Raw genomic sequence first — 18,806 nt, 5'->3', positions numbered from 1 at the left:
TAGAAATCAGTCTGGCCTTGGAAGCAAGGAAGGAAGGTTGTCTGTTCCAGCTCAGAAAAGATAAGTGTTGTTTCAGTTTTTGTTGATTGCTGTCTAAGTTGTGTTTGTGTCATCTTTCCCATCCAGGTTCTGTGCGAGCAGGCTGCTCCTTTTCCCCTTTTCACCATCTCAGGGAATCTAGGGTGTTTTAGCCCAGGCACGAGGACACATCATTCCTACCTTCAAGGTCTGAATGTGGGCTGAGCAGTGCAGGGAAAGAGGTCAGGGTTTGGCTAGGAGGTGACCCTTCCCCTGCTTCTCGCCTAGAGCCTGGTTGTTGGTTTATCTGTGTGTCTGAGTTCCCCGTCCGCCGTGACATTATAACCCGCCATACTGTGACTGCCATTACTCTGTGGTTTTGTGATGGCGTCAATTGATGCACTGGTTGACCGCATGCAGGGATTATCCATAGAGGTTGCGGGTCTGCGTAGTTCGGTCACACGGTGTCAGAATGATCTGGCTTCAGGTGCAGGTCAAATTTGTGTGGAGCCACAAGTGGCTCTTCCTGATCGATTTGCAGGGGGTACGGATGACTTTATCAGTTTTAGAGAGTCTTGCAAATTGTATTTTCGGCTGCGTCCATCGTCGTCAGGTGATGAGAGTCAGAGGATAGGTATAATCATTTTTCTGCTTAAAGGGGACGCGCAATCCTGGGCCTTTTCTCTGCCGCCCGGTTCTCAGGCCCTCTGGTCGGTGGACAAATTTTTTAAGGCCCTGGGATTAATCTACGATGACCCAGATCGGGTCTCGATGGCGGAATCGAGATTCCGTAATTTATTTCAGGATGAACATACTGCAGAGGCTTACTGTGTTGAGTTTAGGAGATGGGCTACCGAATCAGAGTGGAATGATCAGGCGTTACGTAGTCAGTTTTGTCAGGGGTTATCTGAGAGATTGAAAGATGCCCTTGCTTTTCATGAGTACCCAGATTCTTTGGAGAATGCAATGTCTTTAGCAGTACGGTTAGATAGACGTATTAGAGAAAGGTGTAGGGCTCCCTCCGCGCTAGGGATCCCTTCTGTGAGTGGTTTCGTCTCTACTGCTTCCCAGGGTGATGTTACAGGTAGCTCTGGGGTAGCGGAGGAACCCATGCAGCTGGGTAAGGTTTCTTGCCGTTCTGATAGTAGAGACTTTAGAAAATTGCACAAACTGTGTTACTACTGTGGGAAAAGTGGTCATTTTATTTTTGCTTGTCCTTTTGTTAAACCGCAGGTGGAAGAGAAAAAGAAAAAAAAAACTTTCCTGACTCTTGGTGGCGTGAATGGTGTGGTGGAGCAGGCAGGTATGCAAGCTCCCTGCAGTTCCCGTTTTCTCCTTCCAGCTGTGGTGGCGCTAAAGTCAAGAAAGATTTTTGTTGAAGTATTCCTTGACTGTGGTGCTGGGGTAAACATAATTGACTCTCTTTTTCTTCAAAATCTGTGTCTAAGTACTTGCACTTTAGAAAAAGAGATTCAGGTTTTTGCAATTGATTCTTCCCCTCTTTCTCAAAGGAGTCTTACTCACATTGTTCATGGTATTCACTTAAGGTTGGGTGATTCACATGTTGAGATTATGTCTTGTTTTGTCATGAAGGATTTGCCAGCTCTTATAGTTTTGGGGTTACCATGGTTGACTAAACATAACCCAATTATAGATTGGCAAGCGAGACAAATCATTGGTTGGAGTGAGTTTTGTTTGGATAATTGTCTTGGCACATCTATCGCTGGTGTGTCCACTACGGCTTTACCTCAGTATCTCTCAGATTTTGCGGATGTCTTTTCGGAGGGTGGGGCTCAGGAATTGCCCCCTCATCATGACTATGATTGTCCAGTTAATCTCATCCCAGGGGCTAAGTTGCCAAAGTCTCGGCTTTACAACCTTTCTCAACTCGAAATAGAGGTCATGCGAAAGTATATCGCCGAGAGTTTGCCAAAAGGTCATATTAGGTCATCTAAGTCTCCGGTGGCAGTAGGCTTGTTCTTTGTAAAAAAAAAAGGATGGATCGCTGAGACCGTGTTTGGATTTCCGAGAATTGAAACGCATTACGGTCCGGGATCCATATCCCCTGCCTTTGATCTCTGACCTTTTTGATCAGATTGTTGGAGCCAAGGTGTTCTCCAAATTGGATTTGAGAGGGGCCTACAATCTGATCAGAATCAAGGAGGGGGATGAGTGGAAAACGGCCTTCAATACGCACGAGGGTCATTTTGAGAATCTGGTAATGCCTTTTGGGTTGACGAACGTGCCAGCAGTATTTCAGCGATTCGTCATGATATTTTTCATCATTTGGTGGGGAGATTCGTGGTGGTTTATTTGGATGACATTTTAATTTACTCTCCTGATCTGAAGACCCATCAGGATCATGTGAGACAGGTCTTGACGATCCTTCGGGAGAATAAATTATATGCTAAATTGGAGAAATGTTTGTTTTCGGTGCAGGAGCTTCCGTTCTTGGGATATCTGCTTTCTGACTCTGATTTTCGTATGGACCCCGAAAAGGTCCGGGCGGTTCTGGAGTGGGACCGACCAGAGAATCAGAAAGCTTTGATGAGGTTCCTGGGGTTTACTAATTATTATAGAAAATGTATTTCGAACTATTCTACCATTGTAAGACCTCTCACTGATATGACTAAGAAGGGCGCCGACGTCTCTGTCTGGTCGGATGAGGCATTGCAGGCCTTTTCGGCTATTAAGGAGTGTTTTGCGTCTGCTCCCATTCTGGTGCAGCCTGATGTGTCTCAGCCATTCGTAGTGGAGGTTGATGCATCTGAAGTGGGGGTTGGTGCGGTGCTGTCACAGGGTCCATCTCCTGGCAAATGGGTCCCGTGTGCTTTTTTCTCCAAGAAGCTCTCGGTCGCCGAGAGGAATTATGATGTTGGAGATAGAGAGTTGCTGGCTATCAAGTTGGCCTTTGAGGAATGGCGTTACTGGTTGGAGGGGGCGTCTCATCCCGTTACGTTATATACAGACCATAAGAATTTGGCTTTCTTGCAATCTGCCAAGCGTCTGAACCCTAGACAGGCCAGATGGTCACTGTTTTTTACCAGGTTCAATTTTGTGGTTACCTTTCGCCCAGGGGTTAAGAACGTCAAGGCGGATTGCTTGTCTCGCAGCTTACCTGGGGGAGGTGATTCAGAGGATCCTGCTCCGATTTTAGCTGATGGGGTGGTGGTCTCCGCGATGTACCCCGAATTGGAGATGGAGGTGTTGGGAGCTCAGGAGGGGGCTCCAGGTTCTTGTCCCCCAGGGAGGTTGTTTGTTCCTGAAGGCCTGCGATACAAGGTATTCAAGGAACATCACGATACTGTCCTTGCTGGACATCCTGGTGGTAAGTCCACCTGTGATCTGGTGTCTCGGAGGTTCTGGTGGCCAGGATTATGTAAGAGCATTAAAGATTATGTGGCAGCTTGTGAGACCTGTGCTAGGTCAAAGGTTGCTCATACTCGACCGGCTGGTTCACTTCTTCCATTGTCAATTCCGTCTTGTCCTTGGACGCATTTGTCTATGGACTTTATTACGGATCTGCCGAGTTCCTCCGGGAGAACAGTAATTTTGGTGGTAGTTGACCGTTTCAGTAAAATGGCTCATTTTATATCTTTAACTAGTCTGCCTAACGCCAAGACTCTTGCGCAGATTTTTGTGGATAATATTGTGAAATTGCATGGTATTCCTTCGGATGTGGTCTCTGATAGGGGCATGCAGTTTGTCTCCAGGTTTTGGAGGGCGTTCTGTTCTCGGCTGGGCATTCAACTTTCGTTCTCTTCGGCTTTTCAACCGCAGTCGAATTGACAGACAGAGCGTACTAATCAAAACCTGGAGACCTACTTGAGGTGCTTTGTGGCTGAGAATCAGGAGGACTGGTCCTCATTCTTGCAGAATTTGCTTTGAATAACTGTAGGCAGGAGTCCACGGGTAAGTCACCATTTTTTGATGACTACAGTTTTCATCCTCAGTTTGGTACCTTTTCTGGGACTGGTTCCTCTGGGATGCCAGAGGAGGAGAGATTTTCTTCTGCCTTGTCCTCTATCTGGCGGAGGATCCAAGGAAATTTGGAGAAGATGGGTGAGAGGTATAAGCGAATGGCTGACAAGAGACGTGTGACTGGTCCGGACCTGTGTGTGGGTGATCTGGTGTGGTTGTCCACTAAAAATATTAAATTGAGAGTGCCATCTTGGAAACTGGGTCCAAGATTTATCGGTCCGTACAAAATATCTGCGGTGATCAATCCAGTAGCGTTTCGGCTGGATATTCCACAGACTTGGAGGATCCATGATGTTTTCCACAGGTCTTTACTAAAAAAAATACGTGAAACCGGTGGAACCATCGCCATAGCCTTCTCCTCCCGTTCTGGTCGATGGAAGTTCGATTTGGAGTTTGAGATCTCTAGGGTTCTCGACTCTAGAGTTCTTCGGGGTTCCCTTCAGTACCTGGTACACTGGAGGGGATACGGCCCTGAGGAGAGGACGTGGGTTCCGGTGCTCGATGTCAGTGCCAGCCGATTGGTAAGGGTTTTTCATAGATCCCATCCAGATAAGGTTGGTCCGGGGTGTCCGGAGGTCACCCGTAGAAGGGGGGGTACTGTCATGCCCTGCTCTGACTATGTGCGGAGGTCGGCCAGAATAGCAGCACGTGTTTAGTTTTGTTTTGTTTTGGAGTCGTGCTGGTCCAGCCTCCCATCAGGTGCACTGGGTGGGGTCATTGGTTTAAATATCACTCTAGTCCAGTGTTCTGAGCGGGTTATAGAAATCAGTCTGGCTTTGGAAGCAAGGAAGGAAGGTTGTCTGTTCCAGCTCAGAAAAGATAAGTGTGGTTTCAGTTTTTGTTGATTGCTGTCTAGGTTGTGTTTGTGTCATCTTTCCCATCCAGGTTCTGTGCGAGCAGGCTGCTACTTTTCCCCTTTGCACCATCTCAGGGAATCTAGGGTGTTTTAGCCCAGGCACGAGGACACATCATTCCTACCTTCAAGGTCTGAATGTGGGCTGAGCAGTGCAGGGAAAGAGGTCAGGGTTTACCCTTCCCCTGCTTCTCGCCTAGAGCCTGGTTGTTGGTTTATCTGTGTGTCTGAGTTCCCCGTCCGCCGTGACAAAACCCTAGAAATGGTTGTGCGTGAAAATCACAGTAACTGAGCAGATTGTGAAATACTCAGACCGGCCCGTCTGGCACCAACAACCATGCCACGCTCAAAATTGCTTAAATCACCTTTCTTTCCCATTCTGACATTCAGTTTGGAGTTCAGGAGATTGTCTTGACCAGGACCACACCCCTAAATGCATTGAAGCAACTGCCATGTGATTGGTTGACTAGATAATTGCATTAATGAGAAATAGAACAGGTGTTCCTAATAATTCTTTAGGTGAGTGTATGTTGAATATGGTAGAAATATCTTGAAAATGGCAAATGCTGAAAATATATTAGAAAGTCTTTTTACGGATATAGTGATAAAGCTTTAGGTCTACACAGCGACTTTTGTAAAATTAGAATCACCTTTTACTCACATTAAGATCACAAGGGTCATACTGCCAGTCACAGCTAATAACAGTGAATTAGGCTACTTTCACACGCTTTCCGTTTCTGAGATCCGTCATGGGCTCTCAGAAGCGGTCCAAAACGGATCAGTTTTGCCCTAATGCATTCTAAGTGGAAAATGATCCGCTCAGAATGCATCAGTTCAGTCACCATTCCCCTCTGGAGGCGGACACCAAAATGCTGCCTGCAGCGTTTTTCTGTCCACGATGTGTGGCGGAGCGAGACGGATCCGTCCTGACACACAATGTAAGTCAATGGGGACGGATCCGTGTCCTCTGACACAATAGAAAATGGATCCGTCCCACATTGACTTTCAATGGTGTTCATGACGGATCCGTCATGGCTATAGAAGACATAATACAACCAGATCCGTTCATGACGGATGCATGCAGTCGTATTATGGTAACGGAAGCGTTTTTGCAGATTCATGACGGATCCGCAAAAAACGCTAATGTGAAAGTAGCCTTACAAATCCAGGACAAATCCAGCAAGGTTGTATTTCTGCCGACTGTCGGGTCATGGGCGTGACACCTTTCAGGTCTAAACGTGACTACATTCACTAACATTATGTAGGTGCGATGTAATAGTGCAACATTTCAATCTTCTGTCATGAGACTACAAATGTATGCACCTACCATTCAACTAGGCTTCTTACTTTCAGCTATGGGACAGTTAAAAGACATAGCTAAAAAGTAATAGTAAAATATTATTTATAATGATTGGAGCTGACTGGGGCAGATTTACTAATTCTATAGATGGCGTAAACTTCGGGTGTCTAGACCTGCACCAGATTAATCACAATATCTTATGATATGCTTACAGTACAAAATGGCACATAATAATAGGCCATACCCCTTCTATAAAAGGTATACCCTTTCTAGTTTATCCACACCCCATTTCGGACTAACTGCAGAAGCTATCTCTAAACCTGGATGCAGCAACATTTGTCACTTTGTGGTGCTATTTAGGTCAAAATCTAGGTTTACTAGCATTAGTAAATGTTGGCCAATGGCCACCATATCTAAAATGGGATAATAGTTTTCTGCTTTTGATGTGGACATCTCACAAAGCCATTATACATGATTACATTGATTATTGTGTTAGCCTGATGTTTGTGCCTTTCTTTTCATTGACAGATCCTTTACGCCCCCCATTGTTCTTTGTAGATCCTCCTAGTGGTAGGATCTGGGATGGAGGCAATGTAACATTATACTGTACAGCCCCTGAGGAGTATGAAAGAACTAGATTCCACTTTTTCAATGATAAAGATGAAATAACAACTGTACCCACGTACAAAAAGAGACCAGCAGCAGTAACCATCAACATGAGGAAAAGCAATGGCACTTCAACTATCAAGTACTTCTGCCAATACACAGCAGAAATAAAGGGACGCTCATTGCTGTCACCAAAGAGTCCTCAAATTGAGATTATTGTGGTAGCAAGTAAGAAACTTCCTTATGTTAACAGTAATTCTGATAATTAAAGGGGTTGTGCATCAATATATATTGATGACCTATCCTCATGATAGGTCATCAATATCTGATCTGTGGGGGTCTGACTTCCAGCAACCCCCTCAATCAGCACTGAGAGCACTGTTTCCTCTTCATTACACTGCCCATTGTCTCGGAACACAGTGTAAGTACAAGTACTCGTTCCATTCACTTGAATGGAGTGAGTACTTGTAATAAAATTATGCCGCCGATGCAAGTGAGATGATATGCTGTGTAATGAAGTGGAAGCAGTGCTCTCATGGAGGGCCACCTCCTCTTCAAACAGCTTATAGGCGGGGGTGCCTGGTGTCGGATTGCTACCGATCTGATATTGATGACTTATCCTGAAAATAGGTCATCAAAAAACCCTGGACAACCCCTTTAATCAACACATGACTAATAGAAATTGTGTTTGAAGCTTAATTCAAGGATTTTAAAAGAGTTTTCCAGGAACCCAGGATTGGTCATCAATATCTGATTGAGGTGGTCTGACATTCGGCACTGTCTCTTACCAGTGTCATACACTGTATAGTGGCTGTACTTGGTACTGTAGCCTAGGCCCATTTACTTAAATGGTACTGAGCTGCACATAGGCCATGTGGTGATGAACGAGATGGCACTGGTCTTTGGAGGCCCCACAGCACTCACCAAATACCTGTGACTTCTTCAAAAAGCTGATCGGGGTGCTAGGAGTCAGACCCCACTGATCTGATATTGATGACCTATCCTGAGTATAGGAAATCAATATTGTACTCCAGTAAAACCACTTTAACCACCTCCGGACCGCCTAACGCAGGATTGCGATCCGGAGGTGGCAGCGCTGCGCAGAGTCACGCATATACGCGTCATCTCGCGAGACGCGAGATTTCGCTCAAAGCCGGCCCGCGCATGCGCATCGCGGGCCGGCAAAATTAAAAGAAGTATTTCGTCACCAGCCTGCCAGCAACGATCATTGGCTGGCAGGCTGGCGATTTTCAAAAAATCCAATCCAAAGTCATATAACAGATCATATTAGTAAATATGATCTGTTATATGGCTTGTCTGCTCCTGTGCTGGTCCTTTTCGTCGGTTGGATCCAGCACAGGAGCAGACTGAACTGTGAGTACACCAAACACTACACCTTAGCCCCAGATCACCCACCTGCACCCCAATTAACCCTTTGATCACCCCTTTGATCGCCCCTGTCAATCACTAGTGAAAGGAAAAAAAGTGATCAGTGTAAACTGCCACTTTTTTTTTTCCACTGGTATTGGCTGTTAGGTTTTAGGGATAGTTTAGGCCCCTTGGTTAGGTAGTTAGCGTCAGTTAGCGCCCACCCCACCGCACCGCAGTCACTTTTATTCGCTGTTTAGCGTATCGCTAATCAGCATTTGTACTTTTATAGTATCTGTAAGTGATCAAAACTGATCACGGTCAGATCTATAATAGTATTAGTGTCACCTTAGCTCGCCCTCCACCCAAAACGCAGTGTTTGCCCGATCAGGCCTGATCGGTCGCCCACACGTGCGTTCACCCACGCCCGCCCCACCGCAGTGACAAAAAATATATATTTTTTGATCACTGCACATTCATTTTACACGCACTGCGGCGATAAAAAAATCAGTTTTGATATTTTTTATCAACCGCAGCGGCTTCCGGTACTTCGCTAGCCTCCCATTTGTAAGACAGGCTTGCTTTTTTTTCTTGGGTAGTCTCAGGGAATACCCCTAAATTTAGTAGTCCAAAATGTCAAACAGGGGGTATTCTTCTGAAGAGGCCTACAGGATTCTGACCCAGTCGGATGAGGAGTGGGAACCCTCATCTGACGAATCTAGCGGGTCAGAATATGAACCTGTGGAAAGCAGTGGCTCTCTGACCCAAAGTTCGGACGAGGAGGTGGAGGTCCCTGGCAGCACCAGGCGTACCCGGCCCCATGTCGCTAGACCACAGGTTACGCAGGATCCGCTTCAAGAGCAGCAGAGTAGGGCTGTCGCTGCCGGATCACGTGGTGAGGCATACACCAGCAGCGCAGCCCTTCCTGGACCTAGTACCAGCACTGCCGTACAACCTGGTGAAGTAGCGAGCACCAGAAGGGCAGTTGAAGCTGGTACGGTGGCACGTGCACTAGTTACCCCGTCGCAGCCACCGCACAGACAGGCCCGTAGAGCCCCTAGAGTCCCTGAGGTGCTGGCAAATCCTGATTGGCAGTCACCAACTTCAGCCGCACCAGTAGTTCCCCCTTTCACCGCCCAGTCTGGAGTTCGGGTTGAGACGGCTCAAATCGGTTCGGCCCTGGGATTTTTTGAGCTGTTCTTGACTGCGGAGCTCTTGGACTTAGTCGTGGCAGAGACCAACCAGTATGCCACACAATTTATAACCGCAAACCCGGGAAGCTATTATGCCCAGCCTTTCCGGTGGAAACCAGTCCAAATTTCCGAACTTAAAATTTTTTTGGGCCTTCTCCTCAACATGGGCCTGACAAAAAAGCATGAATTGCGGTCATATTGGTCAACGCACCCAATTCATCACATGCCCATGTTCTCTGCTGCTATGTCCAGGACACGATTTGAGACCATCCTCCGTTTTCTGCATTTTAGCAACAACACCACCTCCCGTCCCAGAGGCCACCCTGCTTTTGACCGGCTCCACAAAATTCGGCCCCTCATAGACCATTTCAACCTGAAATTTGCAGATTTGTATACCCCTGAGCAAAACATCTGCGTAGACGAGTCCCTAATACATTTTACCGGGCGCCTTGGCTTCAAACAATACATCCCAAGCAAGCGTGCCCGGTATGGGGTCAAATTGTATAAGCTCTGTGAAAGGGCCACAGGCTATACCCACAAATTTCGGATCTATGAGGGAAAAGATCAGACCCTGGAGCCGGTCGGTTGCCCTGACTACCTGGGGAGCAGTGGGAAGACAGTCTGGGACTTGGTGTCACCCTTATTCGGCAAGGGGTACCATCTTTATGTGGACAATTTCTACACAAGTGTGGCCCTCTTTAGGCATTTGTTTCTAGAACGGATTTGCGCCTGTGGCACCGTGCGAACTAGTCGCGTGGGCTTCCCCCAACGGCTTGTAACCACCCGTCTTGCAAGGGGGCAGAGGGCTGCCTTGTGTAACGAAGAACTGCTCGCGGTGAAATGGAGAGAAAAGCGTGACGTTTACATGCTCTCCTCCATTCACGCAGACACGACAATCCAAATTGAGCGAGCAACTCGTGTCATTGAAAAGCCCCTCTGTGTCCACGACTATAATGCGCTCATGGGAGGGGTGGACTTCAATGACCAGATGTTGTCTCCGTATTTAGTTTCCCGCAGAACCAGACGCTGGTATAAGAAGGTGTCTGTATATTTGATTCAATTGGCGCTGTACAATAGTTTTGTTCTCTACAGTAAGGCTGGGAGAACAGGATCCTTCCTCAAATTCCAGGAAGAGATCATCGAGAACCTCCTTTACCCAGGAGGTTCCGTGGCCCCATCCACCAGTGTAGTTAGCCGTCTACACGAGCGACATTTCCCCAGTGTCGTTCCTGGTACCTCAACCCAACCGTCACCCCGAAAAAGATGTCGTGTCTGTAGCAGGAGTGGAATAAGGCGTGACACCCGCTATTTCTGTCCTGACTGTGCTGACCACCCTGCCCTATGCTATGGAGAGTGTTTCCGGAAGTACCACACACAGGTACACCTAGCATAGGGATCACATCTCACCAGGACAGGCACACAGGGCTATTAGGGCCCATTCACTCACAGCTGCTGCAAACCTCTCCTTTCACCTGGGATAAAGTGCATAACGTACTTCGCCACATCTTTGGGCGATTTGCGCTTTGCACATTGTCCCATGGGGAAGGAGAGGTTTGTTCTATAAAGGTAAAAAAAACTAAACAAAAAAAAAAATACCAGTAAGTAAAAAAGTTAAACGTTCAGTTAAAAAAGTTTAAAAAAAGTTTCTATGTTCTGTTCAACAGTTAATAAAGTTATTGCTTTGCGGCCTGGTTTTTTCTTTTTTGTTTTGTTTTTTTTACCTTTCAGGTGGACCAACCGATCGACTAGCTGCAGCACTGATGTGCATTCGGACAGAAGCATTGCGCTGCTGTCAGATTACACGCAAGTCGGTGTATGCGGCGCTGCAAGACGAGATTTCTCCTCTGCAGTAAAAGATACGTTTGCCGAGGCATATGAGCTGAGGAGGTGGCGGTGTTCATATACTTTGGCAAACACTTTGTATATATAAAAAAAAAAATCCCGGCAATGATTTATTCATCCACATCGATTGATGTGAATGGAGAAATCTGGTTTGCCAGGGCATACGAGCTGAAGTGGGTATGGATGTTGGGCGGAGCTCCTATGTCCTGGCAGACGCCTTTCCCCTCCTTTTTCTTTTTTTGGCAGAGATTTTTTCATCCACATTGATCGATGCGAATGAAGAAATCTGTGCCGTTCATTTTTTTCTTTCAGCCCAGAGGCTGAACGGAAAAAAAAAATCTCATTACCCGTATGCTCAATATAAGGAGAATAGCAGAAACTCCTAATGCTGGGCATACATGTAATGATTGCGGAGACCCTCAAATGCCAGGGCAGTACAAACACCCCACAAATAACACCATTTTGGAAAGAAGACACCCCAAGGTATTCGCTGAGGGGCATATTTGTCCCAAGTTAGCGGAAAGGGAGACTTTGTGAGAACAAAATCAAAAAAATCAATTTCCGCTAACTTGTGCCAAAATTTTTTTTTTTCAATGAACTCGCCATGCCCCTCATTGAATACCTTGGGGTGTCTTCTTTCCAAAATGGGGTCACATGTGGGGTATTTATACTGCCCTGGCATTTTAGGGGCCCCAAAGCGTGAGAAGAAGTCTGGTATCCAAATGTCTAAAAATGCCCTCCTAAAAGGAATTTGGGCCCCTTTGCCCACCTAGGCTGCAAAAAAGTGTCACACATCTGGTATCTCCGTACTCAGGAGAAGTTGAGGAATGTGTTTTGGGGTGTCTTTTTACATATACCCATGCTGGGTGAGATAAATATCTTGGTCAAATGCCAACTTTATCAGCCTAGGTGGGCAAAGGGGCCCATATTCCAAAGAGCACCTTTCGGATTTCACAGGTCATTTTTTACAGAATTTGATTTCAAACTCCTTACCCACATTCCAAAGAGCACCTTTCGGATTTCACAGGTCATTTTTTACAGAATTTGATTTCAAACTCCTTACCACACATTTGGGCCCCTAGAATGCCAGGGCAGTATAACTACCCCACAAGTGACCCCATTTTGGAAAGAAGAGACCCCAAGGTATTTGCTGATGGGCATAGTGAGTTCATGGAAGTTTTTATTTTTTGTCACAAGTTAGTGGAATATGAGACTTTGTATGGAAAAAAAAAATAAATCATCATTTTCCACTAACTTGTGAAAAAAAATAAAAAATTCTAGGAACTCGCCATGCCCCTCACGGAATACCTTGGGGTGTCTTCTTTCCAAAATGGGGTCACTTGTGGGGTAGTTATACTGCCCTGGCATTCTAGGGGCCCAAATGTGTGGTAAGGAGTTTGAAATCAAATTCTGTAAAAAATGACCTGTGAAATCCGAAAGGTGCTCTTTGGAATATGGGCCCCTTTGCCCACCTAGGCTGCAAAAAAGTGTCACACATCTGGTATCTCCGTACTCAGGAGAAGTTGGGGAATGTGTTTTGGGGTGTCTTTTTACATATACCCATGCTGGGTGAGATAAATATCTTGGTCAAATGCCAACTTTGTATAAAAAAATGGGAAAAGTTGTCTTTTGCCAAGATATTTCTCTCACCCAGCATGGGTATATGTAAAATGACACCCCAAAACACATTACCCACCTTCTCCTGAGTACGGAGATACCAGATGTGTGACACTTTTTTGCAGCCTAGGTGGGCAAAGGGGCCCATATTCCAAAGAGCACCTTTCGGATTTCACAGGTCATTTTTTACAGAATTTGATTTCAAACTCCTTACCACACATTTGGGCCCCTAGAATGCCAGGGCAGTATAACTACCCCACAAGTGACCCCATTTTGGAAAGAAGAGACCCCAAGGTATTCGCTGATGGGCATAGTGAGTTCATAGAACTTTTTATTTTTTGTCACAAGTTAGTGGAATATGAGACTTTGTAAGAAAAAAATAAAAATAAAATAAAATCATCATTTTCCGCTAACTTGTGACAAAAAATAAAAAGTTCTATGAACTCACTATGCCCATCAGCGAATACCTTAGGGTGTGTACTTTCCGAAATGGGGTCATTTGTGGGGTGTTTGTACTGTCTGGGCATTGTAGAACCTCAGGAAACATGACAGGTGCTCAGAAAGTCAGAGCTGCTTCAAAAAGCGGAAATTCACATTTTTGTACCATAGTTTGTAAACGCTATAACTTTTACCCAAACCATTTTTTTTTTACCCAAACATTTTTTTTTCATCAAAGACATGTAGAACAATAAATTTAGAGCAAAATTTATATATGGATGTCGTTTTTTTTTGCAAAATTTTACAACTGAAAGTGAAAAATGTCATTTTTTTGCAAAAAAATCGTTAAATTTCGATTAATAACAAAAAAAGTAAAAATGTCAGCAGCAAAGAAATACCACCAAATGAAAGCTCTATTAGTGAGAAGAAAAGGAGGTAAAATTCATTTGGGTGGTAAGTTGCATGACCGAGCAATAAATGGTGAAAGTAGTGTAGGTCAGAAGTGTAAAAAGTGGCCTGGTCTTTCAGGGTGTTTAAGCACTGGGGGCTGAAGTGGTTAATCTCCCTATAAAGATTTGACTTTGTATTTTTTTTCCTCAGAAGGATCTTTGTTATGGCTAATAGCCTTTGGAGTTGGTGCTGGGATAGCCGTATTGCTTGTAATTATTGGTTTAATCTACTGGGTTCTGTTGGCCAAGAAAGGTAAGATTTACTCACTACAACCACAGTAAAGTGAAAACTACAGCAATCATAAAAATATTAGGCACTTGTAATAACAGTGTTGTCATAGAAGAATCATACAGTATATACATAATTTTAGAATGGCTCCCTTTGGGAACAAAACCGTTCTGATAAAATGATTGCATGACTCGGAGAACTTATATTCCCTCACAAATCCATGATATTTTGTCTATGGAGGTGAACTGAATTTAATTTCCTACAACAGATCCCGCTTTGATTAAATGACGTATATTCATTACTCCCATAGACTTGAAATGGAGTGGCAATCTGCAGGTATTATGACCTTTGCGCCATTCAAATAGAGCAGGGGTACTCAACTGGCGGACCGCGGTCCAAATACGGACCGCGGCCGCCAGTTGTCCGGACCCCGGCCATCCTTCAGAGCGCTCCTCCTCTCCTGCACACTGTACCGTGCAGGAGGAGGAGCTTACCGGCACACTTCCTCCTGTCCCACTCCCAGAGCGCTGAGCGCAGTGAAACATGTAGCGCTCCTCCTCTCCTGCACACTCTGGTACATGCAGGAGGAGGAGCTTACCGGCGCACTTCCTCCTTCCCAGGGGCGCAGTGAGAGACGGCTCCCTCCACATGCAGGCACCGGTGCTTTCATCCGGCACCTGCAGGTGGAGGGAGCTTTCTCCCTCAGTGCGCTCACAGGTCCCTCCTCCCCTGCAGCAGCGGCAGCACGTAAGGGAGCTTCAAGCTCCAAAGGACACTTACGTGCTGCTGGAGAGGGGAGGGACATCACCGCTGCCACCAATGAAATAAATGTCACATTTGGGAAGGAAGGGGGGCGTGGAGAGGGCTACAGAGAGGCGGGAACACGTCACTGACTGCAGGAAAGGACTCCAGTCAGTGTCGTGTTCCCATCTATCCTGGGCCATCTTCTTTGAAATTAAAGGTAACCTGATTAAATAAAGTGATAAAGCCCCATCAAACCATGATAGTTTTGTTCCGCATCCTATTCCCATTATTGGGGCATTGGATGCGGACCCCTTAGTTTCAATGGAGCGGAAAAGATGCAGACAGCACACAGTGTGCTGTCTGCATCTCTTGTGGCCCCATTGTAATTAAGGAGCCGCATCTAATCCCCCAATAATGGGAATTGGATGCGGAACAAAACTATCATATGTCTGTTCTGTGGCTTGGGTTGCCACCCGGCCAGTAGTTCACCAGCAAGGCTGGTATTTTAGTTCCCTTGCCGGTGTCAGAATTTTCCTGTAAGGACTGTTAGACTACTTTCACACTTGCGGCAGGACGGATCCGACAGGCTGTTCACCCTGTCAGATCCGTCCTGCCGCTATTTCGCCGGACCGCCACTCCCCATTGACTATAGCGGGAGTGGAGCTACGGCGCAGCATTGCAGTGCACGGCGTGAGGCTGCCAGACGAAAAAGTCGGACATGTAGTACTTTTAGTCTGGCGGCCTCTCACCGTGCTGCGCCGTAGCTTTGCCCCCATCCCCATTATAGTCGATGGGCACAGAGCAGCGGCACGGCAAAGTAGTGGCAAGATGGATCTGACAGGGTGAGCAGCCTGTCGGATCCGTCCTGCTGCAAGTGTGAAAGTACCCTTACTAATGAGCGCTTCCATCATGGAACGCCCATTAGTACAGCCTTTACCTCCACCGCTACTTGTGCTAGTAAAAAAATAAATAAAATTACAGTACCTCCACCTCCATTTGCTCACGCTGTGGAGAACACTCCCTGCTGACTAGGACAGGACCTATAAGACGTCATCACGTTGGAGCACCGGTCCTGAGCTTGCAGTCAGCAGCGAATGTTCACCGCAGCCAGGTGAATGCAAATTATTTTTTTTTTTTGCAAAAGCAGAGAAGGGGGGCACTAAAGGGGGCATTACTCTTACTGGGGGCATTATTCTTACTGGCCACTAATGTGGCCATTACTAATTCTGGGACTTACCCGGGGCGCTCCACTATAACTTCAGAGCGCCCCACGCGCATGGATCACATGATCGCATGGCATCTTTACTGTTGGCGTTCAGCTCGGACCTTCACCTGACTGCAGACCCAGGTATGTGGACCTTTAATAAAACTAGTTGAGTACCCCTGAAATAGAGGATACGGGACCATTTTTTTGTCAATTAATAATTTCATGGCTGGATCATGGTCTGTGAAGGCCTCTAGGTAAAACATGCAGGGACCACATCCCATTTTGCCAATGAAAAATGTCAATGAAAATCGCAGTTCTTCTAAATTTTAACCCCTTAAGGACTCAGCCCTATTTCACCTTAAGGACTTAGCAATTTTTTGCAAATCTGACCAGTGTCACTTTAAGTGCTGATAACTTTAAAATGCTTTTACTTACCCAGGCCGTTCTGAGATTGTTTTTTCGTCACATATTGTACTTCATGACACTGCTAAAATTGGGTCAAATTTTTATTTTTTTTTACATAAAAAAATACCAAATTTACCAAACATTTTGAAAAATTTGCAAATGTCAAAGTTTCAGTTTTTTCTACTTCTGTAATACATAGTAATACCCCCAAAAATTCTGATGACTTTACATTCCCCATATGTCTACTTCATGTTTGTATCATTTTGGGAATGATATTTTATTTTTTGGGGATGTTACATAGCTTAGAAGTTTAGAAGCAAATCTTGAAATTTTTCAGAAATTTTCCAAATCCCACTTTTTATGGACCAGTTCAGGTCTGAAGTCACTTTGTGAGGCTTACGTAATAGAAACCACCCAAAAATGACCCCATTTTAGAAACTACACCCCTCCAGGTATTCAAAACTGGTTTTACAAACTTTGTTAACCCTTTAGGTCTTCCACAAGACTTCATGGCAAATGGACATAAAATTTAAGAATTTAGATTTTTGGGAAAATTTTCCAATATAATCCATTTTTTCCAGCAACAAAGCAAGGGTTAACTGCCAAACAAAACTCTATATGGGTTGCCCTGATTCTGTAGTTTGCAGAAACACCGCATATGTGGTCGTAAACTACTGTTTGGCCAAACGGGAGGACATAGAAGGAGGGGAACGCCATATGGTTTTTGCAAGGCAGATTTTGCAGGACTGGTTTTGTTTATACCATATCCCATTTCAAGCCCCCCGTTGCACCCCTAGAATAGAAATTTCAAAAAAGTGACTCCATCTAAGAAAGTAAACCCCTCAAGGTATTCAAAACTGGGTTTACAAACTTTGTTAACCCTTTAGGTGTTCCACAAGAGTTAATGGCAGATGGAGAAACAATTTAGAAATTTCAATTTTTGGGAAAATTTTCCATTTTAACCCATTTTTTCCAGTAATAAAGTAAGGGTTAACTGCCAAACAAAACTCAATATGGGTTTCCCTGATCCTGTAGTTTGCAAAAACACCCCATATGTGGTCCTAAACTACTGTTTCGCCAAACGGAAGGACATAGAAGGAGGGGAACGCCATATGGGTTTTGGAAGGCAGATTTTGTAGGACTGGTTTTGTTTATACCATGTCCCATTTAAAGCCCCCCGTTGCACCCCCGAGAATATAAATTCCAAAAAAGTAACACCATCTAAAAAAGTAAACCCCTCAAGGTATTCAAAACTAGGTTTACAAACTTTGTTAACCCTTTAGGTGTTCCACAAGAGTTAATGGCAGATGGAGAAACAATTTTGGAATTTCAATTTTTTGGAAAATTTTCCATTTTAACTCTTACTTAATTACTGGAAAAAATGGGTTAACAGCCAAACAAAACTCAATATGGGTTGCCCTGATTCTGTAGTTTGCAGAAACACCCCATATGTGGTCGTAATCTACTATTTGGCTAAACGGCAGGACATAGAAGAAGGGGAACGCATATGGTTTTTGGAAGGAAGATTTTGCTGGACTGGTTTATTTACACCATGTACCCTTTCAAGCCCCCTGATGCACCCCTAGAGTAGAAACTCCATAAAAGTGACCCCATCTAGGAAACTACGGGATAATGTGGTTGTTGTTTTGGGACTATTTTAGGGTAAATATGATTTTTGGTTGCTCTATATTACACTTTTTTGAGGCAAGGTAACAAAAAATGTAAATTCTAAAATTGTTTCTACATTCGCTATTTAGTTTTGTGGAACACCTAAAGGGTTAACAAAGTTTGTAAAGTAACTTTTGAATATCTTGAGGGGTGTAGTTTCTTAGATGGGGTCACTTTTTTGGAGTTTCTAGTCTAGGCTACATCAGGGGGGGCTTCTAATTGGACATGGTGTAAATAAACCAGTCCATCAAAATCTGCCTTCCAGAAACCATATGGAGTTCCCTTTGTTCTATGCCCTGCCGTGTGGCTATATAGCCATTTACGACCACATATGCGGCGTTTCTGCAAACTACAGAATAAAGGAAATAAATATTTAGTTTTGTTTGGTTGTTAACCCTTACTTTATTACCGGAAAAAAAGGATTCAAATGAAAATTTTGCCCAAAAATTGGTGTTTTGGCACCGTTCATCCGAGGGGTTTGGTCAAATGTTATTTTTATAGGGCAGATTCTTACGGTTGCGGCGATACCTAATATATCTACATTTAAAAATTTATTTAGATTTTACACTATATTATCATTTTAGGAACCCAAAAAAATTATTTTAGCATCTCTATAGCCTGGGAGCTACATTTATTTTTATTTTTTTTGGCACGACTATCTAATGTAGGGGCTCATTTTTTGCGGGATGAGATGGCGGTTTTATTGGCACTAATTGGGGGTGCATATGACATTTTGATCGCTCGCTATTAGGGATGAGCGAACCCGAACTGTATAGTTCGGGTTCGTACCGAATTTTGGGGTGTCCGTGACACGGACCCGAAACCCGAACAATTTTGTAAAAGTCTGGGTTCGGGTTCGGTGTTCGGCGCTTTCTTGGCGCTTTTTGA

The 18,806-nt window shown here is 44.9% G+C and overlaps 1 protein-coding gene across 1 annotated transcript in view; it reads left to right on the top strand.

The window, feature by feature from the left end:
- The window catches only part of LOC120988980 (Fc receptor-like protein 5), a 98,772-nt gene that overhangs the window by 55,534 nt on the left and 24,432 nt on the right, over positions 1-18,806 (top strand). Inside the window, exons 6-7 of the mRNA XM_040416802.1 lie at positions 6,681-6,986; positions 13,817-13,918. Coding sequence (XP_040272736.1) covers positions 6,681-6,986; positions 13,817-13,918 — 408 coding nt within the window. The remainder of the gene's footprint in view (positions 1-6,680; positions 6,987-13,816; positions 13,919-18,806) is intronic.

Source organism: Bufo bufo, chromosome 2, assembly GCF_905171765.1.
Source record: "Bufo bufo chromosome 2, aBufBuf1.1, whole genome shotgun sequence".
NCBI classification, from domain to species: domain Eukaryota; kingdom Metazoa; phylum Chordata; class Amphibia; order Anura; family Bufonidae; genus Bufo; species Bufo bufo.
Note: the sequence above shows the minus strand (reverse complement) of the source record. Positions and strands in the feature narration are given on the sequence as shown.